The 24,608-nt window shown below is 32.1% G+C and overlaps 1 protein-coding gene across 1 annotated transcript in view; it reads right to left on the bottom strand.

The window, feature by feature from the left end:
• Positions 1-10,591: 10,591 nt before the first annotated feature.
• Positions 10,592-24,608, bottom strand: part of LOC132628753 (peroxisomal fatty acid beta-oxidation multifunctional protein MFP2-like) — a 21,351-nt gene continuing 7,334 nt past the window's right edge. Inside the window, exons 4-21 of the mRNA XM_060344518.1 lie at positions 18,136-18,226; positions 17,425-17,496; positions 17,291-17,356; positions 17,152-17,208; positions 16,363-16,430; positions 16,186-16,267; positions 15,579-15,634; positions 15,180-15,485; positions 15,012-15,098; positions 14,746-14,920; positions 14,560-14,681; positions 14,311-14,474; positions 13,973-14,227; positions 13,676-13,797; positions 13,431-13,552; positions 13,181-13,329; positions 12,890-13,028; positions 10,592-10,832 (exon numbers count right to left, since the gene is read on the bottom strand). Of these exons, the coding sequence (XP_060200501.1) occupies positions 10,797-10,832; positions 12,890-13,028; positions 13,181-13,329; positions 13,431-13,552; positions 13,676-13,797; positions 13,973-14,227; positions 14,311-14,474; positions 14,560-14,681; positions 14,746-14,920; positions 15,012-15,098; positions 15,180-15,485; positions 15,579-15,634; positions 16,186-16,267; positions 16,363-16,430; positions 17,152-17,208; positions 17,291-17,356; positions 17,425-17,496; positions 18,136-18,226 (2,169 nt within the window). The 3' untranslated portion in view covers positions 10,592-10,796. The remainder of the gene's footprint in view (positions 10,833-12,889; positions 13,029-13,180; positions 13,330-13,430; positions 13,553-13,675; positions 13,798-13,972; positions 14,228-14,310; positions 14,475-14,559; positions 14,682-14,745; positions 14,921-15,011; positions 15,099-15,179; positions 15,486-15,578; positions 15,635-16,185; positions 16,268-16,362; positions 16,431-17,151; positions 17,209-17,290; positions 17,357-17,424; positions 17,497-18,135; positions 18,227-24,608) is intronic.

The following is a 24,608-nucleotide window of genomic DNA, read 5'->3' as shown; positions in this document are numbered from 1 at the left end:
TCCCTATATTTAATGGGAAAAAAAATCTTCAATTTCAAGGAATTTAATTTGCTAGAAAAAATATTTTTTAAATTTTTTACCAATCAACCATAAAAAATGAGAAAATGTTTTTTCCTCCATATCAAACACGCCCTTAGCAACTTTTCTTTCCAATGTTTTTCGGGGTGGAGTGGTCTCTTAGATTGGAGAAAGAAGATAGGAACAGGGAAGGGGTTTCAGTGAAAAATGACATTGAAAATACAAGTATATGATCTAATTGATTAAGTTATTAACCATGAAACTGCACTTTCAATATTTTTAACATTTTTATTTTCACAGCTACCAATTATGTTATTCAAGTTTCTCTAGAAAGCAACTATTGCAAATTTTTGGTCAATTATGTATCTTTAAACTTAAAATGGATATATGTGCTAGATTGGGGGCAAGTGCACTGATAATATCACTATTTAAGACCTAAATGAAAATTATAAAATATTAGTAATATTTAGCTAGCATTTGGCCATAGATTCCCAAAAAATAAATTGAAAAACTTGATTTGGGTGAAGTTTTTCAAGTTTTGAAAATGTATTTGGTCATAGTTTTTCAAAACATATTTCACTTTTTGTTTTGAAAAACATGAAACATTGCTTATACACATAAGTTCTAAAAACTATCAAAACTACCCAACCATACAAAACATACATACTTGCTAATCCCAAATTATGTACAACGTGATATTTTAATAACAATTGCAAATAACACACTTACTAGCTACTACAATTCAAATTACAATACAAAGATCCATCCATTCAAGAAAAGAAAAAAAAAGGTAATAACTAGCTTAACTCATTCACTTTATAAAAGAGTCTGTTTTAATTGTGAAAATATGATAGATACAGCTTTAATGGAAGAACATGGTATATAGAATTAGTTGAGTCATAAATAGACGGATTTTTTTTTATAAAATATAAAAATTTGAGGTAATTTTTAAAAGGCCAAAACATAAATCTTGGCCCAAAAATAGGTTTGAGCTAGAATTTGGGATTTGAATATTTGTTTTCAAATTTTGTCAAAATTTTATGGCCAAATAGAGATTTGAAAACAAATTTTTAAAATATGCTCTCAAAATCTATGACCAAACAGGAGCTGAGTAGTATCAATATCAACTTCAAACTTACGGGTCTCAAGTTAAAGTAAAGTTTCAAATTTTAGATATCTGCATAGGGTCATTTGCACTTTTGGCCCTATTTTGTGTTGGTCTTTAATTCTTGGCCCTCGAGATAATATTTTCACGGGGCATAAGTTTAAATTTTTTCATCATAACATCCATAAGTTATGTCCTGAATAACTTTTGGCCTTGAAGAACTTATGCCGCGCTAGGTATAAGTTCGATTTGAAGGATAAAAATAAAAAACCAACCAATTTAAAGGATAAAAATTAAAGATCAGCCCATTTGAAGGACAAACCGTGCAATTTCTTCATTCGTATATGAAGTTGGGCTTGTCAAAACCTAACATGATATCTAGAGTTGTCAAAACGGGCGGGTTCAAACAGCTCGGAGACTTCAAAAGCCTAGCCTTTTATTTGAAAGAGACGTTAAAAAAGCTAAAGCAACAACAGTTAAAATGGGACAGGAAAGGAGTACTCATCAATATAGATACTCATTAAAGGTGTAAATATACCCCTCAACTTTGCGATTTAGAGCAGATATACCCCTCGTTACAAAAGTGGTGTATATATACCCCCGCCGTTATAAAGTGGTGCAAATATACCCTTGTAGTTACAAAATGGTGCAAATATACCCTTTTCGCTGATGGGATTTAAAAAAAAAATTATTTGGATTATTTTTTAATTAAAAAAAATATCACGAGACTTTAAGAAAAATCTACCCATTTTTTTGAGTAAACATACTTTCTAAAGCCACATAGTAATTTTTTTTCCTGGTGGGTCGGGTTTGATTCGTTTAAAAAAATGGGTAGACTTATTTTTTTAAAGTCACGGAGATATTTATTTAAACGAATCAGAACCGATACACCAGAAATTTTTTTTACCATGTAACTTTAGAAAAATATGTCTACTAAAAAAACAAGTAGATTTTTTTTTTTAAAGTTACGTGACATTTTTTAATTAAAGAAAAACCTAAATGGTTTTTAAAAGAATATCCCGTAAGCGAAAAGGGTATATTTGCACAATTTTATAACTGCAGGAGTATATATACACTACTTTTATAACGAGGAATATATCTATTCTAAACCGCAAAGTTAAGCAGTATATTTACTCCTTTACCATTCTTTTTATATATTTTTTTACTGATTAATTTGATAAAGATGCGCGACGCACGTATACTAATGTTAATTTGCACACATACACTAGGAAGGAAATAGTGGCTGTTTTCCAATGACCGTCTTGAAAAAAGCAAATTAAACAGAATGAACGATAGTATGAGCCCGTTTGGATTAGCCGAAAAAAAGTAACTTTTAAGCGGAAGTGCTGAAAATACTTTTAATTGCTGAAAATTATTTTATAAATAAGCAGTTACGTATTTGGATAAAAGTATTTAAAGAGTTTTTAGAAGTAAGAATAGTATTGGAATTAACAGAAAATATAAGCGATAAAAGGGTAAAGTTGTTAGTCAAACCAAAATAACTTTTAAGCCCAAAAAAAATCAGGTTGAGCAACTTCTTGATTTTGACTTATTTTAAGCACTTTTTAACTTAATTTAAACTGTTTTCTATTTTTGCTAAATATTCAAATAAGTTAAAAATAGTTCATAAGCTGATTTGACCAACTTATAAGCCAATCCAAATAGACTCTATTTGTTGACTCTAGAAAGTGACTATATATTGTGTATGTTTAGGGTTAATGGGATGAGATCGAGGCCATGTGTAACCATTGCGCACAACAAAAACATATTCAGTATAATTTTACAAGTAAAATCTGAAGAGAATAGATTGTATACAGACTTATTCATTAGAGGATAAAATGTACACAGACTTATTCGGTACACCTATTACGTAGTATAACTTTTATTATCCCTTGTTATTTAATTAAGCTAGGAATCTAGGATTAAAGATTGGAAGATTCAAGTCGGGTCGGGTTAAGATTTGAGGTAATTTATCAAGGCTTTAGACTGCATAATCTTTTGTCTTTTGTGGTGTTGGTAACTTGGAAGAAGTACCAAATGTGAAGCTCTAAGAGCAAAAAGCAGAAATATCTAAATCGCGCCGGGTGCTAATGTTTTGTCACTGCTCCACGTTACACGCCTTCGTGAATGGATCCTTCTTTCTACTTCCAAGGATTTTTGTCTTTTCACTTTTTATTAGATTACTATTATTTCTCTTTTTATTTGAGACTTGCTTTCCTTGTTTAATCTACTAAAAGTAATTTATATGCGTTATTATCGAAAAGATTCCTTGTCAGTAACTTCGTTAAACACTAATTGGGAAAGAGGAAGAAACTTGGAAAACTGGACAAATATTTATTTGTGTTATATTCATTAATTATTTTAATTTTAGTTAATTAAAAATTAACGTAAGAATACACATCATTTAGTCAAAGTTAAATGATAGATTTGTGAATAAAAAATTCATATCTTGCATTTATTTGTCGAGGGTAATCATTCAATGCAAGTAAATTTTTATCCTGAAAGGAGAAAATGGAATTGCACGCGTTTATCATGTAATATCCCATGCGCTAAGGGGTCATTTGGTGCATGGTATAAGCTGAGATATTCCAACACTAATTTTTGGTACAGTGTTTGATAGGAGATATAAATTTATCTCAGGATAAATTTATACCTCCTACCAAACACTGTACAAAATGAAGCATAATCCCAAGAGTGGAATATCCCTTCTTATCCCACTTATCCAGGGATTATTTTATACCATCTTTTAGATGATATAAAATAATCCCAAGAGATGGAATAAATTAGTTCAAAGATTATAATCCCGGGATAATATGGATTACCTACCAAACAACCACTAAGTGCACAAAAGTACTACGTGCACTCACAACATCTACAATTCATATGAACTTTTAAAATTGATTTCCGCAGCAGTTTTTACATTTTGTCATTATCGATCAAGAAATATTTTATGGGTATCCTGTTGTACTTAAGTATTTGTCATATGTATATGTCCTTGTTTAATTTTCTATAAAATCGATTAAATTATCAACGCGTCCGTGGGACTGTTACCACACGAATAAATTCTGTGGTCAGTGTTTAGACCACCTTGTAATTCATAAGTTAATATAAGTATCGGTTTTCCACTAGATTATAAATTACTATTAATCCCTCTATTTCAATTTAAGTATTTTACTTTTTTTTTATCTGTTCCAATAAGAGTGTCTTTTTCTATATTTAGAGTATGTTTGGCCAAACAATTTTGAGGGAAAAGGCGTTTTTATTTTGGAGAAAAAACACTTTTTTTCTCTTCTATCTGAGGTGTTTGGTCAATTAGGAAAAATGTTTTTAAATAGAAGTAGAAACAGTTTTTCTACGGTTGGGACTCGAAAAAAGCAGAAGCAGAAATTTATTTTTTTCAAGACAAAATATCCCTATCATAAATGTATCAAGTATATCCGATCCCTCATTAATCCATTAATTTCTAATAAATTAATCTTTTGTTTATTTTACTTTGTATAATGATTTTTTTTTGTTTTGGTTGATGTTTTGTAGTATATTTAAATCAACATGTTAGATATTATGTCAATATTTATTTATGTATTATATTAATTAAAACATTTAATATGTATTTTTAAATTTTAATTAAAAAAATAAAAGCTCAATTAAAGTCTTTTATAATAGATATTTAAAATAATTTATTTCGATAAAATAATCTTAATAGTAACGTCCATTGATATTTATCCTTTTTCACAATTTGAAACTAAAAAATATTTTTTTAAGAAGACTAGTCAAACACAATTTACCTATCAAATCACTTTCTCTAAGAACTCAAGTTCTTAGTGCCAGGTGCAATTCAAATGAATTAGCCAAACACAAATTGTTTCTTATAAAAAGTATTTTTTTGAAAAACACTTCTAAAAAATTAGCAGTGTTTAGCCGCTTGGCCAAACAAGCTCTTAATAAGTTGACAATTCAAACATTCTAAATGACAAATTTATAACCATAAGATTCAAAAAACATTTTAATACATTATGTACATTTTTAATTTGGGACGAAAGGAACAGTATTTTCCTACTTTATGTGATCGTTTGGTAGGTAGCCAAAATTATCTCGGGATTATAATCCCGGGACTAATTTATCTCATCTCTTGGGAAGAAGGGATATCCCATCTTTTAAGTTGGGATGTATTTTATACTTTTTTTGGTACCTGAGATAAACTTATATCTTTTACCAAATATGTACACCAGTAACACGTGGCTGCATCAGAATGCACCATCCGATGGATCACCTCTTTCATCCCCCGCAGATCCTCACTGTGATGATAGATAGAGGCTGCTCTAACCAAAGCTATATTTATAGCTAATCTTTGTAATTGTACTTGTGGCATCTTTTTATTTGTTTGGCCTGTCCCTTTGTCTTCACTTGGAATATGTCCGTAGCTGAATTGGCAATCATAATATATATGGCCTGGTAATGGATTTAATTTTGTAGATTAATTGATAGATCAAAAGTTTACGTTGATAGATGCTTCAAAGCCAATTATAAGTACGTAACCAAGGATCTTTAAGATGATGGTTAGAGTTATACATGTATTAATTAGTAATATAAGGATCAATTATGAGAAAATTTATGTATTCTTTTTTATGTAGAGTTTAGTTATTTATGTAGTATTAGTTATTCACTATTTATTATGTATAAAATAATATATAAATTCATTTATAACTTATACATGTATTAGTTATATATGGAGGTTTCTAAATTAGAAATCAAACACCATTTTAATTTTATACATGAATAACTTACATTCTAACCAGCTTCAAATATTGTATTAGTTATACAAGATTTAATACCGGCATAATTCATCTCGAAACCGACTATCAAACGACCTCTAACTGTTTATAGTAACATTGACTATTAACCTAAATGATAAGTATAAATATAACTCTGCTTGTAACATCTAAACTAAAACGATAACATAAAATAATTACATTGTCATGCACAGTATAACAGTATAAAATTAAGTCCTATGATAATTTGCTATATTATTTTATATTAAAAGAGTTACACATAGTCACAAGACAGGCAACTTGTTCTATCTTAATTTGGTTTGTCTACAGTATTTATGCACTTTGTTTTATAAAAAGTAACAGCAATTTCTCCAGAAGCCAAATAGAAAATTGGTCTCTCTAGTCTCTACTAATTAAATGAAGTTGAAGGGCTGAACTCTCAAGTTCCGGCAATTAAGCAGAGGCGAATCCAGGATTTCAAGAGGATGAGTTCATCATTAGCTATGGAGTTTTTTGATTTCTTTTGTCTTTGGTTCATTGCAGCTTGGCGCATATGGGTTTTTTTTTTTAAATTTCTTTTGTCTTTTGAGACTTGGGTTATTAGAAATAAAGGAAAAAAATTCATTAGATGTAATATAAAAAGAAATACGTTTTTACTTGGTAAATAATTATAGAAAAAAAAAGATTTAGAATAATATAAAAAGGAATGTTAAAAGGTTGCTTTAAAAAATAAAAGCATAAAAAACGTGCAAGAGCTGAGGTTCGATGCCGAGACCTTAAAGAAATAAACACAGCCTCTAACCGGTGTGTTCCACTCGGCCTGGTTTGACCATATGTTCTTTCAGTTAATATTAAATATATTTTTAGAATTATACACATGACCATGTGTTCACGTGACTCAAATTTTATACATAAATTCGCCTCTGCGAACAACTATAAGTACCTATCTGTATATACGGCATGACAGTGTTTATCTCGCTATTCCTAAATGTCTGTCACATTATTTTGAAATTATCTTCATTAGATTTTCTTCATATTGAGAACAGGGTTCAACTCGTAACAGTTCTTGTATAATTTAATAGTTATCCATTGTTGTTTCCAAATGTTTAAGTCATTTGTATACGGAGGCAGATTCAAAATTTAAACTTTATGAATTTTGAACGAATTCTACGACAACGATCTCAAGTATTAGTAATTGGACTCTGAATTAATTGTTGTACATATTTAGTAATTCACAGTACATATACGAAGTTTGAGCCAAAACACCTAAATTTCACCGAACTCATATATTAAAACCTACCTCCACCCCTATTTGTATATGATTTTACTTCGGCATATTGTACGTAGTCATAAACATAAGCGTATGTACAATAATTACTATGGATTCACGTGACCCCATATCTTTGATCCAAATTTTGTTTAAGTATTGAGAAATTTATTAAGTATCTATAAATATTTGATTAGAAACTCTAGTATAGTTATATACAACTTGATAGAAAAATCTATAAATTTAGATCCACCTCTTAGCATTTTAATACGGATTAAGTAATTAACGGAGCATTAAATTATCGCTTCTGCTTGCAGCCTTGCAGTCAATACTTCACCAAGTACTAAAGCTGTACCTGTTAGGCATATCAAAAACAAAGTAGTGGTGATTAATTATTCGACTAGAATAATGTTCTCTTAGCATTTAGTAAAAACAATAAAGAAAAAGAAGACATAAAAAGACAGTAAGAAATTATGGAAGAGAAAAGAAAATTCTGTGTTGTCATGGGATTCCTTCTTGTTTGGGAATCTTATGCACACGTGAAATACAGTGCTCCATAGATGAGTTTTGTTTGTCATTCTAGGAAGATGCTTTGCTCTTTGCGAACGACAGCAATTCTTAATAAATAAACTATATTGATTATGAAATTATAGAGACTATACTAGCAAATTTTAATAGTCAATACATGTGTCAAAATAAAATTTGTTTAAATTTATGCAGACGTACTTTGCGCCGAAACCAGTAATCAGTACCTAGCAAATTAAACCCACCATGTGCCTGTCCTCTTTTTTTCTTTTTCTTTTTTGGATTCATCCTTTGCTTTGGTCTATCAGTTGACACGTGTTCTGTACAAGTGGAACCATTAAGAGGAATTCATGATATCCCATAGAATTAGGGTACTCTGTATATATTTCCATTTAAGATTTTTCAATATCGAAAAAAGAAATAAATTTTAGATTTTCCAACATGATATAGTTGAAATTTGTCTTTAATTTCTTTCCCCACCTTAAATTAAATGTTGAGTTCCTAACACGAAACCTTATAACAGCAAATAGTCATTCACTTAATCGATTTGTATGCTAAACTTTTAATTACTCACTCTTTAGTCGCAAGACTTTTCTCCTTTCATGTCATCCCGATAAATATTTTAAGCTGATTTTTTCATACTGAGTTTTCAGAGTGACAAATGAAAAAGGGCATTTTACATAAATAGCAAACATTTGGGGTTTAATCAAGCTGCATAACTAATGTTTCAATATTTACGTTTTGTAGCAAATCAGCCCAGCTTCCACATGTGTATTCAATTTTTTTTTTTAGCTTTATTCATGAATACAACAATTTCTTTTCCACTGTATTCATAAAATAGCTATCTGTATTCATAAATTGACTTGTTGTATTCATGAATACAACGAGTAAAAACTGAATACATATACACCAATAATTACACAAAAATATCATATTTTCCGGTATGTATACAACAGATACATGCAAAAAATACAGTATAAAACATTCATAAACCAAAACATTAACAAATATGCCATATTTTCCGATATGTATACAACAAATACAGGCGAAAAGTACTGTATACAACATAGATACACCAAAAAATTAACAAATACACCATATTTTCCGGCATGTATACAACAAATACAAGCGAAAAACATTGTATACACGGTAAATATACAATAAATATTGTGAAAATCTAGACTTTTTCAGATCTGACCAGAAAAAAATTCCGGCGAATACACCGACGACATTTTTTTTCCGACGTAGATCTGAGTTTTTTCTCTTCCACTCCGAAGAAGCCACTGTCGGCTGCACTGCTCAGATCCGTCATAGATCTGAGCTTTTTTTCCTTTTTGCTTCCAACAATGCTCAGATCCGTTGGTATTGGCTCTTTTCCGACGTAGATCTGAGTTTTTTTTCCTTTTTGGCGCCGGAGAAGAAAGGAAAAAAGGGTATGGCCGGAGAAGAAAGGGAAAAGGGGAAGGGGCTGGCAGTGACGGTGGTGAAGGGGCACGGCATTTCGCCGGAGCTCCGGCGGTTGGTGGTGGCCGGCGGCGGAGCAGTGGGGAGAAGAGAGATGGGAGGGTTGGGTTGGAAGTGAACAGTGATGGGTATTCTATTTTGTGTGTGTATATATATATAGTTACTAAATGTCATTAATACACAAATGTTTGCTATGAGAAGTAATTAAGTTAAACTATAGCAACTAAATGTCAATACCCACTATATGTTTGTTATGTCATGTAGTTATCCCAATGAAAAATACAGTGAAACAAGACCAAACAGAAGTCCCATAACTCAATTGGATACTAGACCGGTGGACCGAGCCCATTTTTGGGCTAAAAAAATGGTGGTTTAATTAGAGCAGTCCATCAGAGACATTTGTTGGGCTTGAGCAGCACCAACCCGTTATCCTTCCATGAGCTATCCATTGCTCTGTGAAACCAGCCTCACGCAGTCCACCCCGCTTTAGGAGCCAAGCAACCCAAGCTTTCGCAAGGGCCACGTGACCCAACTCCGTGCTTGGAGAGGGCAGGCCAGAATTTAGCTACCCAAATCCGTCCTTCTGAACACGCTCAATATATTCCGCCACTTTAATGCCCCCACCTGGGTCACAAGGTCTTGTTTCTGAGCTCGGCGATTGACTTAGGCTCCTCAAATGAATATAAACTGGTAAATGTAATGCTCCAAAGACGGTGTGGGAGGGGGAGTGTTTCAACATATATTGATTTAATCGGTAAAGAAATGAATTGCGTCTACCATTGATATGTGTTAGATTGGATTGTGAAAACAAAACGTAATTAGGAAAATTGCGGATATGTATTCACCAAGGGACAAACATATAATCTGTTTATTCACGATACTATTTCTTGAAGTTTTATACGCATGTTTAATGCTAGTGAAGTTTATTTTTAAAATATGCTTTTACATGCATAAAAGGCGTGGATTTCATTTCAAAATTTTGTTTCAAACACGATTTTGAATCCAAGGGAATTTTGCTAGCATAGTAACGCTAATGCTACTTGTTTGTGTAACCTCTTGAGATTTTATTTACGATATCTCTTTTGTACTGATTTTGTTTAGTTCAACATCTAAAATGTTTTGTCTATAGTAAGTTTATCTAAGTCTTGGTAATTGTACGTGTCTTTAGCATCCTACTTAAGTATTCTATTGCTAGCACAAATAGAGAAAGAAGAATGGATCATTCTGCCTAAGACCTTTTTAAGCCAGCTGAAATGACTTTTTATGAAAATTAGTGAAAGTTGAGTGGTTTGATGATTGGAAAATTAAGTTTAATAAATTTTCAACAATAATACTATAAATTTGATGATCTTTTGTGAAATTAAACCTATAAAATTGTAGCAAGCGGGTAATGCCTTTGAGCAGAACCTCTAATAGAACCCTTAGTGGAAGCTATGTGCATAAATATATATTTTCCATTATCAAAGCAATTAACATAAATCGCGCATTATTCTGAGATAGTAATGTTTGAAGTTACATAATAATCTATAATCCTTCCTTCTCCACTAATACATTATTGAGCACATCATAAATCCATCCAACAGACCACAGTAAACAAACTAAACAACATACTTTTGATCTGACAAAATGCTTAAAAGCTAGGTGATCTTTATAGGCGTGACCTTGCAGGATCCGTCGTTGCACTCTGCAATGACAACAAAGAAATTCCAACATCCTCGGATTGTAATAACAACAATACATATGGATTTAACTTATGCACACTGACAGCCGTGTATACAATTTTGTTGGAATTAAATCAAGATTACTAATCCAAAGTTGTTTAGGATTGGTATTTGGTATTTATTTAATTCATATTTAGTTAGGATTTATTTGTCCAGTTCATATTAGAATGAGTTTTCTAGTGCTAGTCTATTTTGGTTTCTAGTATTATAAATAGGGATGCTATGTCACATATTTTATTGTAGTGAGATTCAAGAGTTTTGAGTTATTAAGTAAAGGAACCTTCTCTCTCTAGTTTGATAAATTTCTTCTATATAGCCATTATTGAGTCTTCCGCTTGTGCTTATATTATTCCTTTGAGTATTTTTATTTCCCTCAAATTGATATCAGAGCCTGTGTGAGATCTGATCAAAGCCTCGTGTGAGATCCGGCATATATAAAAGAATATGAATATTTCATATTTACCGGATTGTCCCGTTTTTGTGTTTGATGGAAAAAATACTTTTGAGAGTTGGTATCAACAGATGAAGAATTTCTTCAATGTTGTTGGACTATGGTCCATTATTGATGAAGGGTTCGTGGAAACCCCAGATGGCACAACATTGACTTGTGAAGCAGCTACACAATTGGAGAAAAATATGCAATTGAATTATAAGGCATTCTATTACCTCAATAGCAAAGTCCAATTGCATGTATATAACAAATATTTGCATGCAAAATCAGCAAAAGAGGCTTGGATAATAGTGGTGAAATCATATAGGCGTGCTGCAGATGTGAAGAGAGAGAAACTACAAGAGCTTTGGAGACAGTATAAGTTGGCCCAGAAGAAACCAACAGAATCTGTCAAAGAATTTTTTTACAAGAATTATAAAAATAGTTAATGATATGAAGGCCAATGGAGAAGTATTGGAAGATGTTAAAGTTGTTGAGAAGATATTGCAGTCTCTAAGATTAGAATTTCACATTAAGAAAACAGATATTGAGGCAACCCAGGATCTTAATACGTTGAGAGTTGATGATCTAGAAGATGAATTGGTGGCATATAAGATGTCATTGAATCGGCAAACACATGAGATAGTGGATGAGGCATTGCAAACAAAGGATGAACCAAAAGATAAAGAAGAGTCATCGAATCTGGCAAAAATAAATGAAGAAGGCCAGAATTCAGAAATTATGAAGAAAAGAAGAGAAGGTAGAGGTAATTTTTGTTGTGGTATAGATGTCTTTGATTGCAACTCAGAATCCAATAATGTTCAAATTGATTTATCAATAATTTCTAGGATAGCTAAAAAGGATAATTTGATTGGGACTGATGCTGACTAAAGATGGCACTCGCAAGTTTGTTGATGCTACGTACTTCAGGAAATTGTTCGAGAGTCTGAGGTGGTTGACTTCTACAAGATATGATATTATTAATGGCACGCTCAAGGTTGAAGATCTTGGTTTAAGGGAGGCTATGTTGGAATTAAACCAAGATTACTAATCCAAAGTTGTTTAGGATTGATATTTGGTATTTATTTAATTCATATTTAGTTAGGATTTATTTGTCTAGTTCATATTGGAATGAGTTTTCTAGTCTTAGTCTATTTTGGTTTCTAGTATTATAAATAGGGATGCTATGTCACATATTTTATTGTAGTGAGATTCAAGAGTTTTGAGTTATTAAGTAAAGCCTCTTATCTTCTCTCTTTAGTTTGATAAATTTCTTCTATATAGCCATTGTTGAGTCTTCCGCTTGTGCTTATATTATTCCTTTGAGTGTTTTTATTTCTTTCAAATTTTAACACTAATAGTGAATTTTAACCTATTGTAGTAGGTTACTTATCTCATGGTTATATGTAGCTCTTTTTTTGGATGGCTTGATTGTATAATAGTCTCGTGTATTAAAAGTTGAACTCCAATGCATATTAGAGAATAACGATGGGGAGGGGGTCAAGGTATTCACCGTTCATGATTGATAATCAAGTTATGCATGGTGTACTCAATCTAGAAAAATAATATAATGAATCCCCTTGTACTCACCAGAGGAACACCCTTGGCAGCTTTTTCAGCTAGGTAATCACAAGGTTTGAAAAAGTTTCCATACATTCTTGCCCACTCATCCAATCTTGAACAAATGTATTTGGATCCAAGAGTATCTGCCCAGTATATGATCCCACCCCTGGCCAACAAGCATGCAATCAAATCTTTATAACTATTAGAGTTTTTTTTTTTTCTCACTATTCTATTCATGATATTTTTCCTGGAAGAAGAAAACGCATGAGCACGCACATATCCACGTACAAACACATTCAACCCGATGAAAACACAGACCTGTAAGGGGGAAACCCTATGCCCATGACAGAAGCAATGTCAAGATCAGCAGCTTTGACAGAAATGCCTTCAGCAAGTAATCTGCATGCTTCATTAACCAGAGGAAATGAGATCATTTCGACGATGTCCTTGTCCGGGAGTTTTGCCAGCTGAGTCAAGTACAAACAAAATTTCACAATACAGAGTGATTTCAATTACTGGTACCTTTTAATATCAATAGAAGGAGAGGACATAGAGGAGAAAGAGAAACCTTAGGATGAATGCTGACACCAGAAATTTCTGTTGCCTTCTCAATGTATTTCTTAATTTCTGGATCAGGCTTGGCTTTGCGTCTTTCATCGTATACGTAGAACCCTTTTCGAGTCGTTTCACCTAGAACAAGTGTGTCAATGTCCATTCAGAAGGGTCATGATCTCTAAGTGTGAGTTCTTGTGTGTAGAACACTTCAAACTATCATTTGTAACGCACCTAACATCTCAAAGTAGAGAATTGTACCTAATCTTTTATCTTGTTGCATGAGTGGAATAAGCATTGACTTGTAAATTCTGTCGGGCATACTCAATGCAAATTGAGCTTCAGTAGCCATGGCAACACCAATACCAATAAGATCACACATTCTGCAATGTAGGGAACCAAAATACTAAATCAGGTCATTGTCATTGTTGAGTGCACGAACAAACCCTAGTCTTATAATTTAATAAGAAAAAAAAAAAAAGCTTATGGTATGAGAGTTTTTGGAAAAAGCCGTGCAGACACTATCACACTGTATATTAAGAGTGCCTGATGTTTTACCTGAAGGGGCCCATAGCCATACCAAATTTAGCAAAGGCTCTATCTATGCAGTATAAATCAGCTCCATGTTCAACAAGCAAAAGAGCAGCTTGGGTACAAGGAAAAAACATCCTGTTGACAGCAAAACCAGTGCAATTCCTTACTACTACTGGGGTTTTCTTTATCTTCTTTCCAACATCAAGCACGTCTACAATTACTTGTGGAGATGTCTTTTGGGTGCGAACAATTTCCAGAAGTGGCATCACATGAGCCGGACTGTATCAAATTACGATAATCAATAAACAGAACAAATGAGGAAACTACAAGTAAAACTGTTACAAAATTCTAACAGACATCACCTGAAAAAGTGAGCTCCAACAATACGATCTTGAGATTTGGTTTTCTCCCAAATCAAATTCAAGTCAATTGTAGAGGTATTACTAGCAAGTATACAATGAGGAGGGCAGTACTTCTCTAGATCCATAAATATTTGCTGCTTCAAAGATAAGTCCTCGGTGACTGCCTATTAGACATTAATAGGAAGGCATTATACAAGATAATCAGTCAGCAAAATAGAGTATTTACAAATCTGAGATTATAGCTGATACCTCAATGACCATGTCAACATCTCTGAAGTTCTCGTAATCAAGAGTACCCTTGAGTAGGGAGAGAGCTTTTTCAAACTTCTCTTGACTCAATTTTCCTTTATTGACGCGGCTTTGCAAATTTGCTGAGTGATAAATAGTCATATCAAGTGTAAGTTAATCGTCATAACAGCTAAAAAATGACCTTACCTTTTATTTTCTCAATTCCAGCCTCTAGGAATTTGTCATTAACTTCTTTCAGGATCACAGGATAGTTGCTAAGGAGCAATGCAGTTGCAATTCCAGAACCCATTAGTCCACCTCCAAGAATTGCAACCTTCTTAACGTGTCGTGGCGCTAACCCCAAATCAGTCACCCCTGGAACCTGTTAGTGTTAACCGAGAAAATCCACATCTTTATAACTTTCCCGTAAAATCATGTAATTTTTCGGTCTAAAATAATTTAAGTTAATTCACCTTCATGGTTCCACGCTGGGCAAAGAAAAGGTGGAGTAAGGCCTTGCAAATGTCTGAACGCACAAGAACTTCGAACGTTTCATATTCCTGAAAAAGCAGGAGGTATGTTTACATTTGTGACAAGGGATTTTATAGGCAGAAAAAGTTGAGGCGTATCCAGAATTGAACCTTAATAAGTCCAGCACGTGGACCGGACACTATACCCTCTTCAACAACATCGATGTATGCTAAGGGATGATAGAGATTTGGAGCTATTCTAAGAGCTTGAGCTCTAGCAAGCTTTAGTATTTCTTTTGCCTCATCAAGAGACTCCATCTTGTCAGTTCTGTGAAGGCTGGAAACATTCCAAGGTCTTTTGCGCTCCCAAATATCAAGTGCCCATTTACGAGCAGTATCCAGCAATTGGTTTGGTGAAACTATAGCATCAACAAGGCCAAGATCAAGCGCTTCCTCCCCTTTAACAGATTTTGCTGTCTATATTGGACATACGAGTGAAAAAGAATGTAAGAGACAAAATTTTCATGCTGTGATGCCAACACTGAAATATAAAGGTGAATTGCATCTTACTAGCAACATTTCTAGGGACTTAGCAAGTCCCACAAGGCGTGGAAGCCTCTGAGTACCTGAAATATAACATTACAAGTTTACAACAAAAACAGATTAAAAACGAAGAGTTTGACTTCTTTACGCTGTACATCTTCATTTGTTATTAAGTTAACACGTGCATTGGCTTATCCCTGTGTGCATAGGCAATTGGCAGCTTCTTCATCAGATGAGCGCATTGAGAATCAGAACACATTTGGAAAATGGAGTTGTTCCTTGGATGATCATCCAAGTTATGGAAACTACTCGTAAAGTAAACTTTGTATTTTTTGGAACTCTTATAAAATAAACCAAGCCAGAAAAGACAATTTGTCCACCGGATTCCTTAGTTGGCACCCCTTATCATCCCAGGACCCATATTATTCTATCATAAAACCAAACCCAAAAGCCCGAAAACTTAAAACCTACCCATGTTATCCTAAGACAATACACAAATAGTCATTTAAGATAATAATAATAATAATAATAATAATAATAATAATAAAGAGGTTAAATCCTACTAGTATTTATCTCACCTAGAGTTAAGGATTGATTAAGAAGAGATAACCAAGGACTAAACAAGCCTGCATACCTCCAAATCCAGGAATAATACCAAGGTGAAGTTCTGGCAATCCAAGTTGTGCATTTGGAGTGGAAATCCGTGCATGACAACACTGATGATTCAAGCAACATAATCAAAGAGTTAGCAAATGGATTCAACAGCAGTTTCTGCAGAGAAATTAAGGTGGTTTAATCAGCATGTACCTACCATTGCAATTTCTAGTCCTCCACCCAAAGCATGACCATCAATGGCCGCCACTAAAGGTTTTCTCGAAACTAAGATCAAGGAAAAGTAAGATTAAATTAATCAGCACTTTAATTAGCTGCATTCAACTTTGCCGGTAGTTTAGTGTAGAGGGAAATCTAAGTTGGAATACAATAGCCTATAGGTAACATTATATGGTGTGTTTGGTATGACGGAAGTCATCTTCCATGGAAAATAGCTTTCGGCATTTGGTTGGTGAATGAAAATTATGCTTTTTTTTTAATAAAATATGTTAAAGATTAATAATATTAGCAAATCATAGAGTGTTTTGATGAAATATTTTAGTACTGAAGATTAATAAGTAATATAACGATCATCCTAGTCAGAACTTGTATGCCACACTTGCACGGAGGTGTATGCATAAAGTATTGGAACTTTTACGAACAATACTCTACCCTATTCTTGAACCCTCTGCCAAGCAGCCGAGCTCTACTCTGCCAGCATTTCCTTGTGCTTTTGAAGAGGAAAAAATAATGCATAGATGTTAGTTGAAGCAAGTAATATGAATTTTAAGGAAAATGTTTTTTGTGCCATGAGTGAGGGAAGTCATTTTCCTATTTTAGTGGAAAATGTTGTTCTTGAAAAAACAACTTCCGTTCTACCATGCGAACACCAGAAGATGACTTACTCAAGGAACATATTTTTTCAGGAAAATGACCTTCTTCACACCAGCCACATCCTGAAAGTACTTTCAACTATGAGTCTCAGGGTGAAAATAAAGCAAAGGCATACCTTCCACAGTGTCAGTGAGCATATCCACAGATACATAACCAGGTTTTGGTTGTGCCACTGTGATAATTTGCAGACAAAAATCAGCTTAGGAAATTTGCAGCACTAGCATGCATGTATACTTAGATGCTAAAATGTTTACCTTTTCCTTGTTGTAAGTCAGCAAAAGAAGAGATATCAAACCCACCAGAGAACTTTCCATGACAACCTGTCAAGATATATATATGGTGGGATCAAATTGATACATTAAAATAAATATGATTTCATCAAATTTACCTGTTATAACAATTGCCTTCACATCATCTCTCCTTAGGGCTTCTTCAACTGTCTCTTTCAAGCTGTACAAAACTAATCAAAAGAAAATGCACTAATAAATCAGAGAGTCTAGGATTGAGGGTTCAAGAGACTGAACAATATTATACACAACAGTTAATTTTCTTTCAAAGCGAAGAGAAAGATGAAGCTTTAACAAAAACAATTAAATATAATCATATTTGCTACTGCCAGCAAAACAGAATTATTACTCAATGTAAGCCCTTGTTTCTCCATAGCTTTGGTTTCAAAATTTTGAGATAATAGTTGAAGATCATTTCAAGTAAGTGTTTGTTTTTCAAACTTGTCCGTAGTTTCAACTTTAAACAATTGAAATTTGAAGTTTAAAGAACATGCCTTAAGAGTTTTTCAGGTTTTCACTTACAAAACTTCAACCGTGTTTTCATGTCCAAACACAACTTTAACTTTCAAATACCCGTTTTCAACTTAACTTCAATTTTCTTTTCAAAAACAAACCATTCATGTCCAAACGCCTACAAAACCATGATCAGATAGTTCATATTTTTCAAGAATAAAACCATCCCACATCATGGAGAAACAGAGGAAAACAATCTTTACAGCTACATAAATATATCTAGAAACATAGAAATTTTCAAGAATCCTGAAAGGATGGGTGAGATCAATATATATGAAGAAAGTTGTTATTTAACATACCATCTAAGGAAAGAGAATTGACAGGCGGATTAATTATGGTGATGACAGCAACTCCATCAGCTCCAATCTCAATGGTAGCTCTACCCTTTGACTTCATTTTGCTTATATGAACTTAATTACAATCTCAAACAACTCGATCAACAGAATATATATATATATATATATGGGAGTATTAAGAGCGTTTCAAGAAAAAGTTGCTACTAGGGAAATGTTTGCATGCATAATACTCTGAGAGAAACAAACGTAACAAACATTCAAACATAAGGAACGTCACATGCAATTCATGTTAAGTTTCTTTGTTGTGTTTGTTATGACATCCTCAATCCTAGTTGCTCTCACTCCCAATGGATTTGAGCTAAACTTTCTATCTTCAATACAAAACTCTACGTTACTAATACGGGAATTAGGGATCATTTGGTTTGCATGCTATATATAAATATTTGTTTTAGTAATCTATATATAATATAAATCTAGGCATAAACAATCCTATGTGGCACCTCTCTATGTTCTCCATTGACATTTATCTTTTTTCTCCTTTTTTTGGACATTTTCCCTATTTTCTTATTTATCTTCTTTGTAAAAACACCCATTTAACTCTCTTAATTATGTTAAATGTGCTCAAGTTTTTTTCTTTCAAAGTCAATTTTAATCTTGCAACAATTAATGAAAATAATAATGGACAATTGAAAGCCTTCTTGAATTGTTCGTGGCTAATGAAAAGTTCACAAGAATCTACACTAATAATTGTGGAAAATCGTGCATAATTCTCCATTTATTTGATATTAAGATTTTTAAGAGTCCTTATTAATGAAACAACTGTTTCTTCCATTATGAAGCACCCAACTCAGACTACCGTTTTCTTCCCAAAGGCTCACCAATTTTTATAGTGAGCTAGAATTCTAAAGTTTTTATGTAAAAGAAATCCAAAGGTCAACTGTTAAAGAAATGCTCCCTCCTTGAGAAAGTATAAATAATGAAAGAAACGGGGAAAGTGAATGAATTTTCTTTGGACTAGAAAGCTCTTATTTTTTAGTAGAATACTTTTTTTTACATGAAATTTCACTTGACGAACGTCGGATCTCGCACGAGGTAGGTTGATTTAATTTAATATACTTCATTTTCTTTTCTAATTTCAATTTATACCGTGAAAATATTTGAAGTAGATGTTGCAAAAGTACATTTGATGGATGGCAAAGGGCTTCGAAGATTTCGGACTTCAGTTAATTTGCTTAAGTCAAACGGGATTCCAATAAGGTATTTGACATTTAAACTGCAGTCCATCTTATTATCCGAGATGGTTCAACTTGAAGTTATAGGTTCGTGCGCCTATTTAATTTCTCAGATATTAAATCATATGGAGATTTTATAGTATAAATTTTGCTAATTAAATACACACCATTTAGAGATATGAAAATTGTTTGTAGTAGATGAACTACCTGTAATTTAAGATTTAAAAGTTGCTTCGGTTGAATACTAAGACTCAAAGTTGCTTCTACAAATGTGTCTTTTGTTGAAAAAATGGTGATACAACATAGTTGTTCAGCAAAATAATTTATTTTTGGTGATATTCTCCTTCGTTAGAGAAAAGTATAAAAATATTTTTGTTATATATTGTGCTCAAAGAACATAATAAGTAACAAATGAGCACTTATAAAAGAATGATAAAGGTTTTATGCCATTAAAATCCAAAAATGATTCTTTTAATATCTAATAAGAACTAATAGCTATAGTGGAAGAGGAAAAGCTCAATAGTTATATTTAGATTCTTGGGTTTTTTATAATAAGGTAGATACAAAAAATATATTGTCCACAAATAATAGAAATATTTATAATTATTAACGGTAAATAATATCTCTATATAATAAATAACTATAGTGGAAGAGAAAAAGTTAAGTAGGTATATATATTACAGCGGAAAAGGAAAAGTTAAATAGATGCATTTAGCGTAATTATTATAGTGAAAGATGAATCAAGTAGACTTTGGGCTACTTTTGAAGTTATATATATATATATATAACTCTTTTTTGAAGTTATATATATATATATATATATAAAGTTAGACAAAAGAAGAGTGATGTGGCACCTCTCTTTGGCCAAAAATTATATTACTCTTTTTTTCTTCTTCAATTTTTGCCTTTTTCCTTACTATTTTTAGTTTTTTTATTGTTCAAGAATAAATGTATCAATTGTTACTCATCCATTTATTCCTATTCTTTATTGTAAAAACTTGAATGTTTCAGAATTTACTACTCCACTTATTCTTATTTTCTATTGTAAATAAACTGAAAAGTCCCAATATTTACTACTCCAACCTTTCATTTCCTCCATGCAGAATTAAAATGGAGTAGTCCTTTAAATATCATTTCAAGTAGCATTTGGGGGGGGGGGGGGGGGGGGGGTTCAAGGAAAGAGTTTTTGGTACAAACACGAAACTCAAAAAGTTAAACTTGCTTCCTAAAAGTATTACACAGATCGTTGGATTATCTTGTCCCTATAATTACAACAATTTCTATATGTGAGTTTTACATATTCTTAGATTATTTATCTCTGTGTATGCATACCAATGCTACTTCCATTCAATTTTATGCTCAATTTCGTGATTATTTTTTTTATTGTTTACCTAATTTTCATTCACAAAAATGTGCTTTCATAAATATGCATATGTAATGTGATGCTCTCTTTCTTCTTCTTCGTCCATCTTTTTTTGATTTTGAGTTTGAATCTTACCCTCTAATAATTAGCACAACTGAAAAGTGGAGAGAAAATCACATAACTGCTTTAATTTATAAAAAATATCTTATGCAATTTTCATTTTTTTCCTTTTTATTATTTGGACAATTAGCTCGATCTTGTGGATAACGTGAAGTTGTTCTCTTCTTTGTTCTTCGCCTTTGAAGAGTGTTTTTCTCAAATACAAATAGTTATGGGCTTATGGCAATGTTTATCATATAGAAAATCAACAACATAACACGTTGCAAGGAGAGATTTTTGTTCACTAACATCATATCAGAAATTTTCTGTGCAAAACTTTATGAGTATGTTGATTTTAATTAATAGTTTAATTTGTGTTTTAATAATTCATACAGTACTCTCTTCTAATAACGTGTATCAAAGAGAGTTTGGAGCCACGAAAAATCTAAGGATTTTTTTTGCAAATGGCATGACATAGGACTAGCAATAAAAGATTTACTGTTTTTGATTTCCATCTTTAAATCATTTTTCACTGTTATGTATGCTAAAAGGTCTGTTTTTCTTCCTCATTTATGGTTTACCTTATTTTAAAATATTTTTGAATAATAATTAATATAGTTAATAACATTTAATAGGAATAGAAGGTTAAAGGTCTTATGTTAGACCAAAGGTCTGTAATTATGAATAAAAACTATACCTGTAAATGCAATTAATAATTATTTATTATTTTTAATAGTTAATATTATTTATCAACACCTTTTAATTAGAAAGGATATGCGAGACTTACATTTCCATGCATTTTTTAAAGTTAATTTCTTTTTCCGAATTGAGAGTATGTCTCGAGAACTCTTCATTGTAGACCTCTTTTTTTTTTTTCATTATAGAGCTTAAAAACTGTAGGTTCTGTTTCTATTTAGATTTGATTTTCTATTGTATTTTTTTCATGTCTTTTTCCTTCTACATTGATTTTAATTTTCTTTTATTTTTGATATTATAAGAATACTTTTTTTCTTCACATCAACCAAATCTTTTAAGAAAAAATATATTTAACTGCGCGAAGCGCGGACAAATTGACTAGTGAATAATAAGCAGGACTTGTTATATGGTGAATAATAGAAAAAAAAAATGACAAAACTAGTCCCCCATATTCAGGGGTTAATCTAAAATAGTCCTTTAAATATGCATCTAAGCAGTTTTAGTCCTTTATGTTCATGAGGACATAGTCCTTATATGTTAATCACAACGTGCGCGGTGTTGAAAATCTTACGGAAATACTTGATCATGAACGCTACAGAGAATTCTTCATAGCTTGAGGCATGTCAGTTAAGACATTATCCTTAAGGATATTTCACCCTGTATGGATGTATCCCCCCAGGATTCAACAAGCTCTTCTAGTACAAAACTAAAAGCTAGAATCTAACAAAGATTTAATAAAAGAAAATCCTAACACACATAATATATGAGAGGAAGTATGTTTGGCTCTATATTATTTTCTATCTCTGTCTTATGCACAAAAGAGAAGACATAGGAATACATATATATATATATAGTAGAAGTTGTCTCTTGATATTTCTATATCCAACAACATGAGCACAGGAAGGATATATGCCAACGTCCAATGTAGTAAACAGCCATAAAGACAATATTTGGCCATTAAGACCATTAATTATCGATTTGGATATAATAATATCGTTTGAAAACGTCAAATTCATTCAACATGAATTCTGCCATTAAGGTTAATAAAATAGAATCAAGTCTTTGTATTAAAGTCTCAATAGGAACGTTAGAAATGTTCCTTTTTATTTTTGAGATATTAAATAGAAAATATGATTTTTCTAACAATCCCCCATATATCTCAAAAATAATAAAATAAGAAATTTTGTTGGGTTTTCACATATGAGTACAATGCATCGAATCTGGTGTCGCGTAGACTATGAACCAGACCTAGATAAAATAAGATTTAACTTACAGAATATTTGATGAAGTTTAGAACTTCTATGAACCAAGAATTCTTTTATAAGCCTAGGGTCTTATTCTATCACATTATACTCACACAATCTCTGTCGTTATCGCGATTTTGCGCTAAGAGGTCATGTGTGTGTCCTGGTATTCATGAGTACTCTAGAAATCCATCATAACTTCCTAGGAGCGGCACCACTCCACACTCATATAGGTCCACCCATCAAGTGTATTCTGCAGAGCAATACACCACCTATAAAGGATATGATAATGGATTAAGAGTTTATAGTTCAGCCTCACTTTGCCTTGCAGAACTGCACTATATTCACATGTCATAGGAGGAGATACATTTAATAGTGCACTTTTGATCAACTAATGACTTGTTACCATCATTGTTAATCTTCTCAAATGACAAAAGTCTCATTCCCCTCAATATTTCTTTTAGTCTTGTGAATCGGCCAAATTCATCTCAGACTTCACACAATTATAGAAATTATCACATCTCACAACAGCTGCTCTTATAACAATATGTCGACACAAACAATGTTGATTTGTTTCAATTGGCATACTCGCTAAGTAGTATCTTAACCACTCAGCCTCATAACAAGCCAACTCCAAAGCCTCAATTCAAATATCATTATCGATATAGTAATTATGCTTTGCTTGGTTGATTTAGATGTAATTTCACCCCCACAAAAGGTGAACACATAGTTTCTAGTGGATTTTGTCTCATCTGAATCAAATATCCAGTTATCATCATTGTATCTCTCTAATAAAACGGAAAATCCATTTAACACCATAATTCATGGTACCTCTCAAATAATTTTTTTTCCTTCCAAAGTTAGGATTGATCTCCTCATCAACGGCTTCTTTCCAAAACTTTATTTTCAACATTTTGAATAACAAGACCAAATGAAATATTATCTCTTTTTGAAAAGTTCTCTCGACATAACTCTAGTAAGACATCACGACCCCCGCATTTTTAAAAATTTGAAGATAAGGTAATAATATTTTCATAACTCATGAGAAGTATTACTAATTTCTCATAAGACATTTCATCTTATGAATAAAAAACTAATAATATAACTTCACCCAAATAACTAAGTAAAATTTACTCAAATTATGTCATCATCAACAAATATTTTAAGAAAGCAATATGAAAAATGTAAGTATCAATATAATAATATAACTTCACCCAAATAACTAAGTAAAATTTACTCAAATTATGTCATCATCAACAAATATTTTAAGAAAGCAATATGAAAAAAGTAAGTATCAATACTATATTTTCGTCATTTAATTAAAAAAATAGTAGGCACAAATAAACTATGGTTATAATATTCATTGCTGACAAAAATATTATTTTGATTGACACAATCTTATCATACTCAAATAAAACCTTCACTCCATTTTTTTCATAATTCCAAAAGAATCAAATTGGCTTGAATATTAAAAACATAGATCACCCCTGCTAATGCTAATAATTTTTTCATAAATGATTTTAAGAATTTTTTCATTCTACGAACTTGAATAGTTCTTGAATCACTAACATAAATAAATCATTCTTCTTCAATTTGGGCGGAGAACACAAAATTAAATTTGTTATCATAAATATGCTTAGTAGCACCACAGTCTAACCCTCAATCTCTCACATTAGCCCACAAGATTCACTTTAGAAATGACCACAACAGTTCTATCATCCGCTTATCAAATTTATATTTATTTAGCGCGATTATCATTTCTCTGAATCTTCGTTTATATTGATGGACATAATGGCTTAGTTTGCCACACACAAAACATCACTCAATAATTTTCATTAAAAG

The sequence above is a fragment of the Lycium barbarum genome, chromosome 2, assembly GCF_019175385.1.
Source record: "Lycium barbarum isolate Lr01 chromosome 2, ASM1917538v2, whole genome shotgun sequence".
In the NCBI taxonomy this organism is placed as follows: Eukaryota; Viridiplantae; Streptophyta; class Magnoliopsida; order Solanales; family Solanaceae; genus Lycium; species Lycium barbarum.
This window is presented reverse-complemented; position numbering and strand designations above follow the sequence as displayed.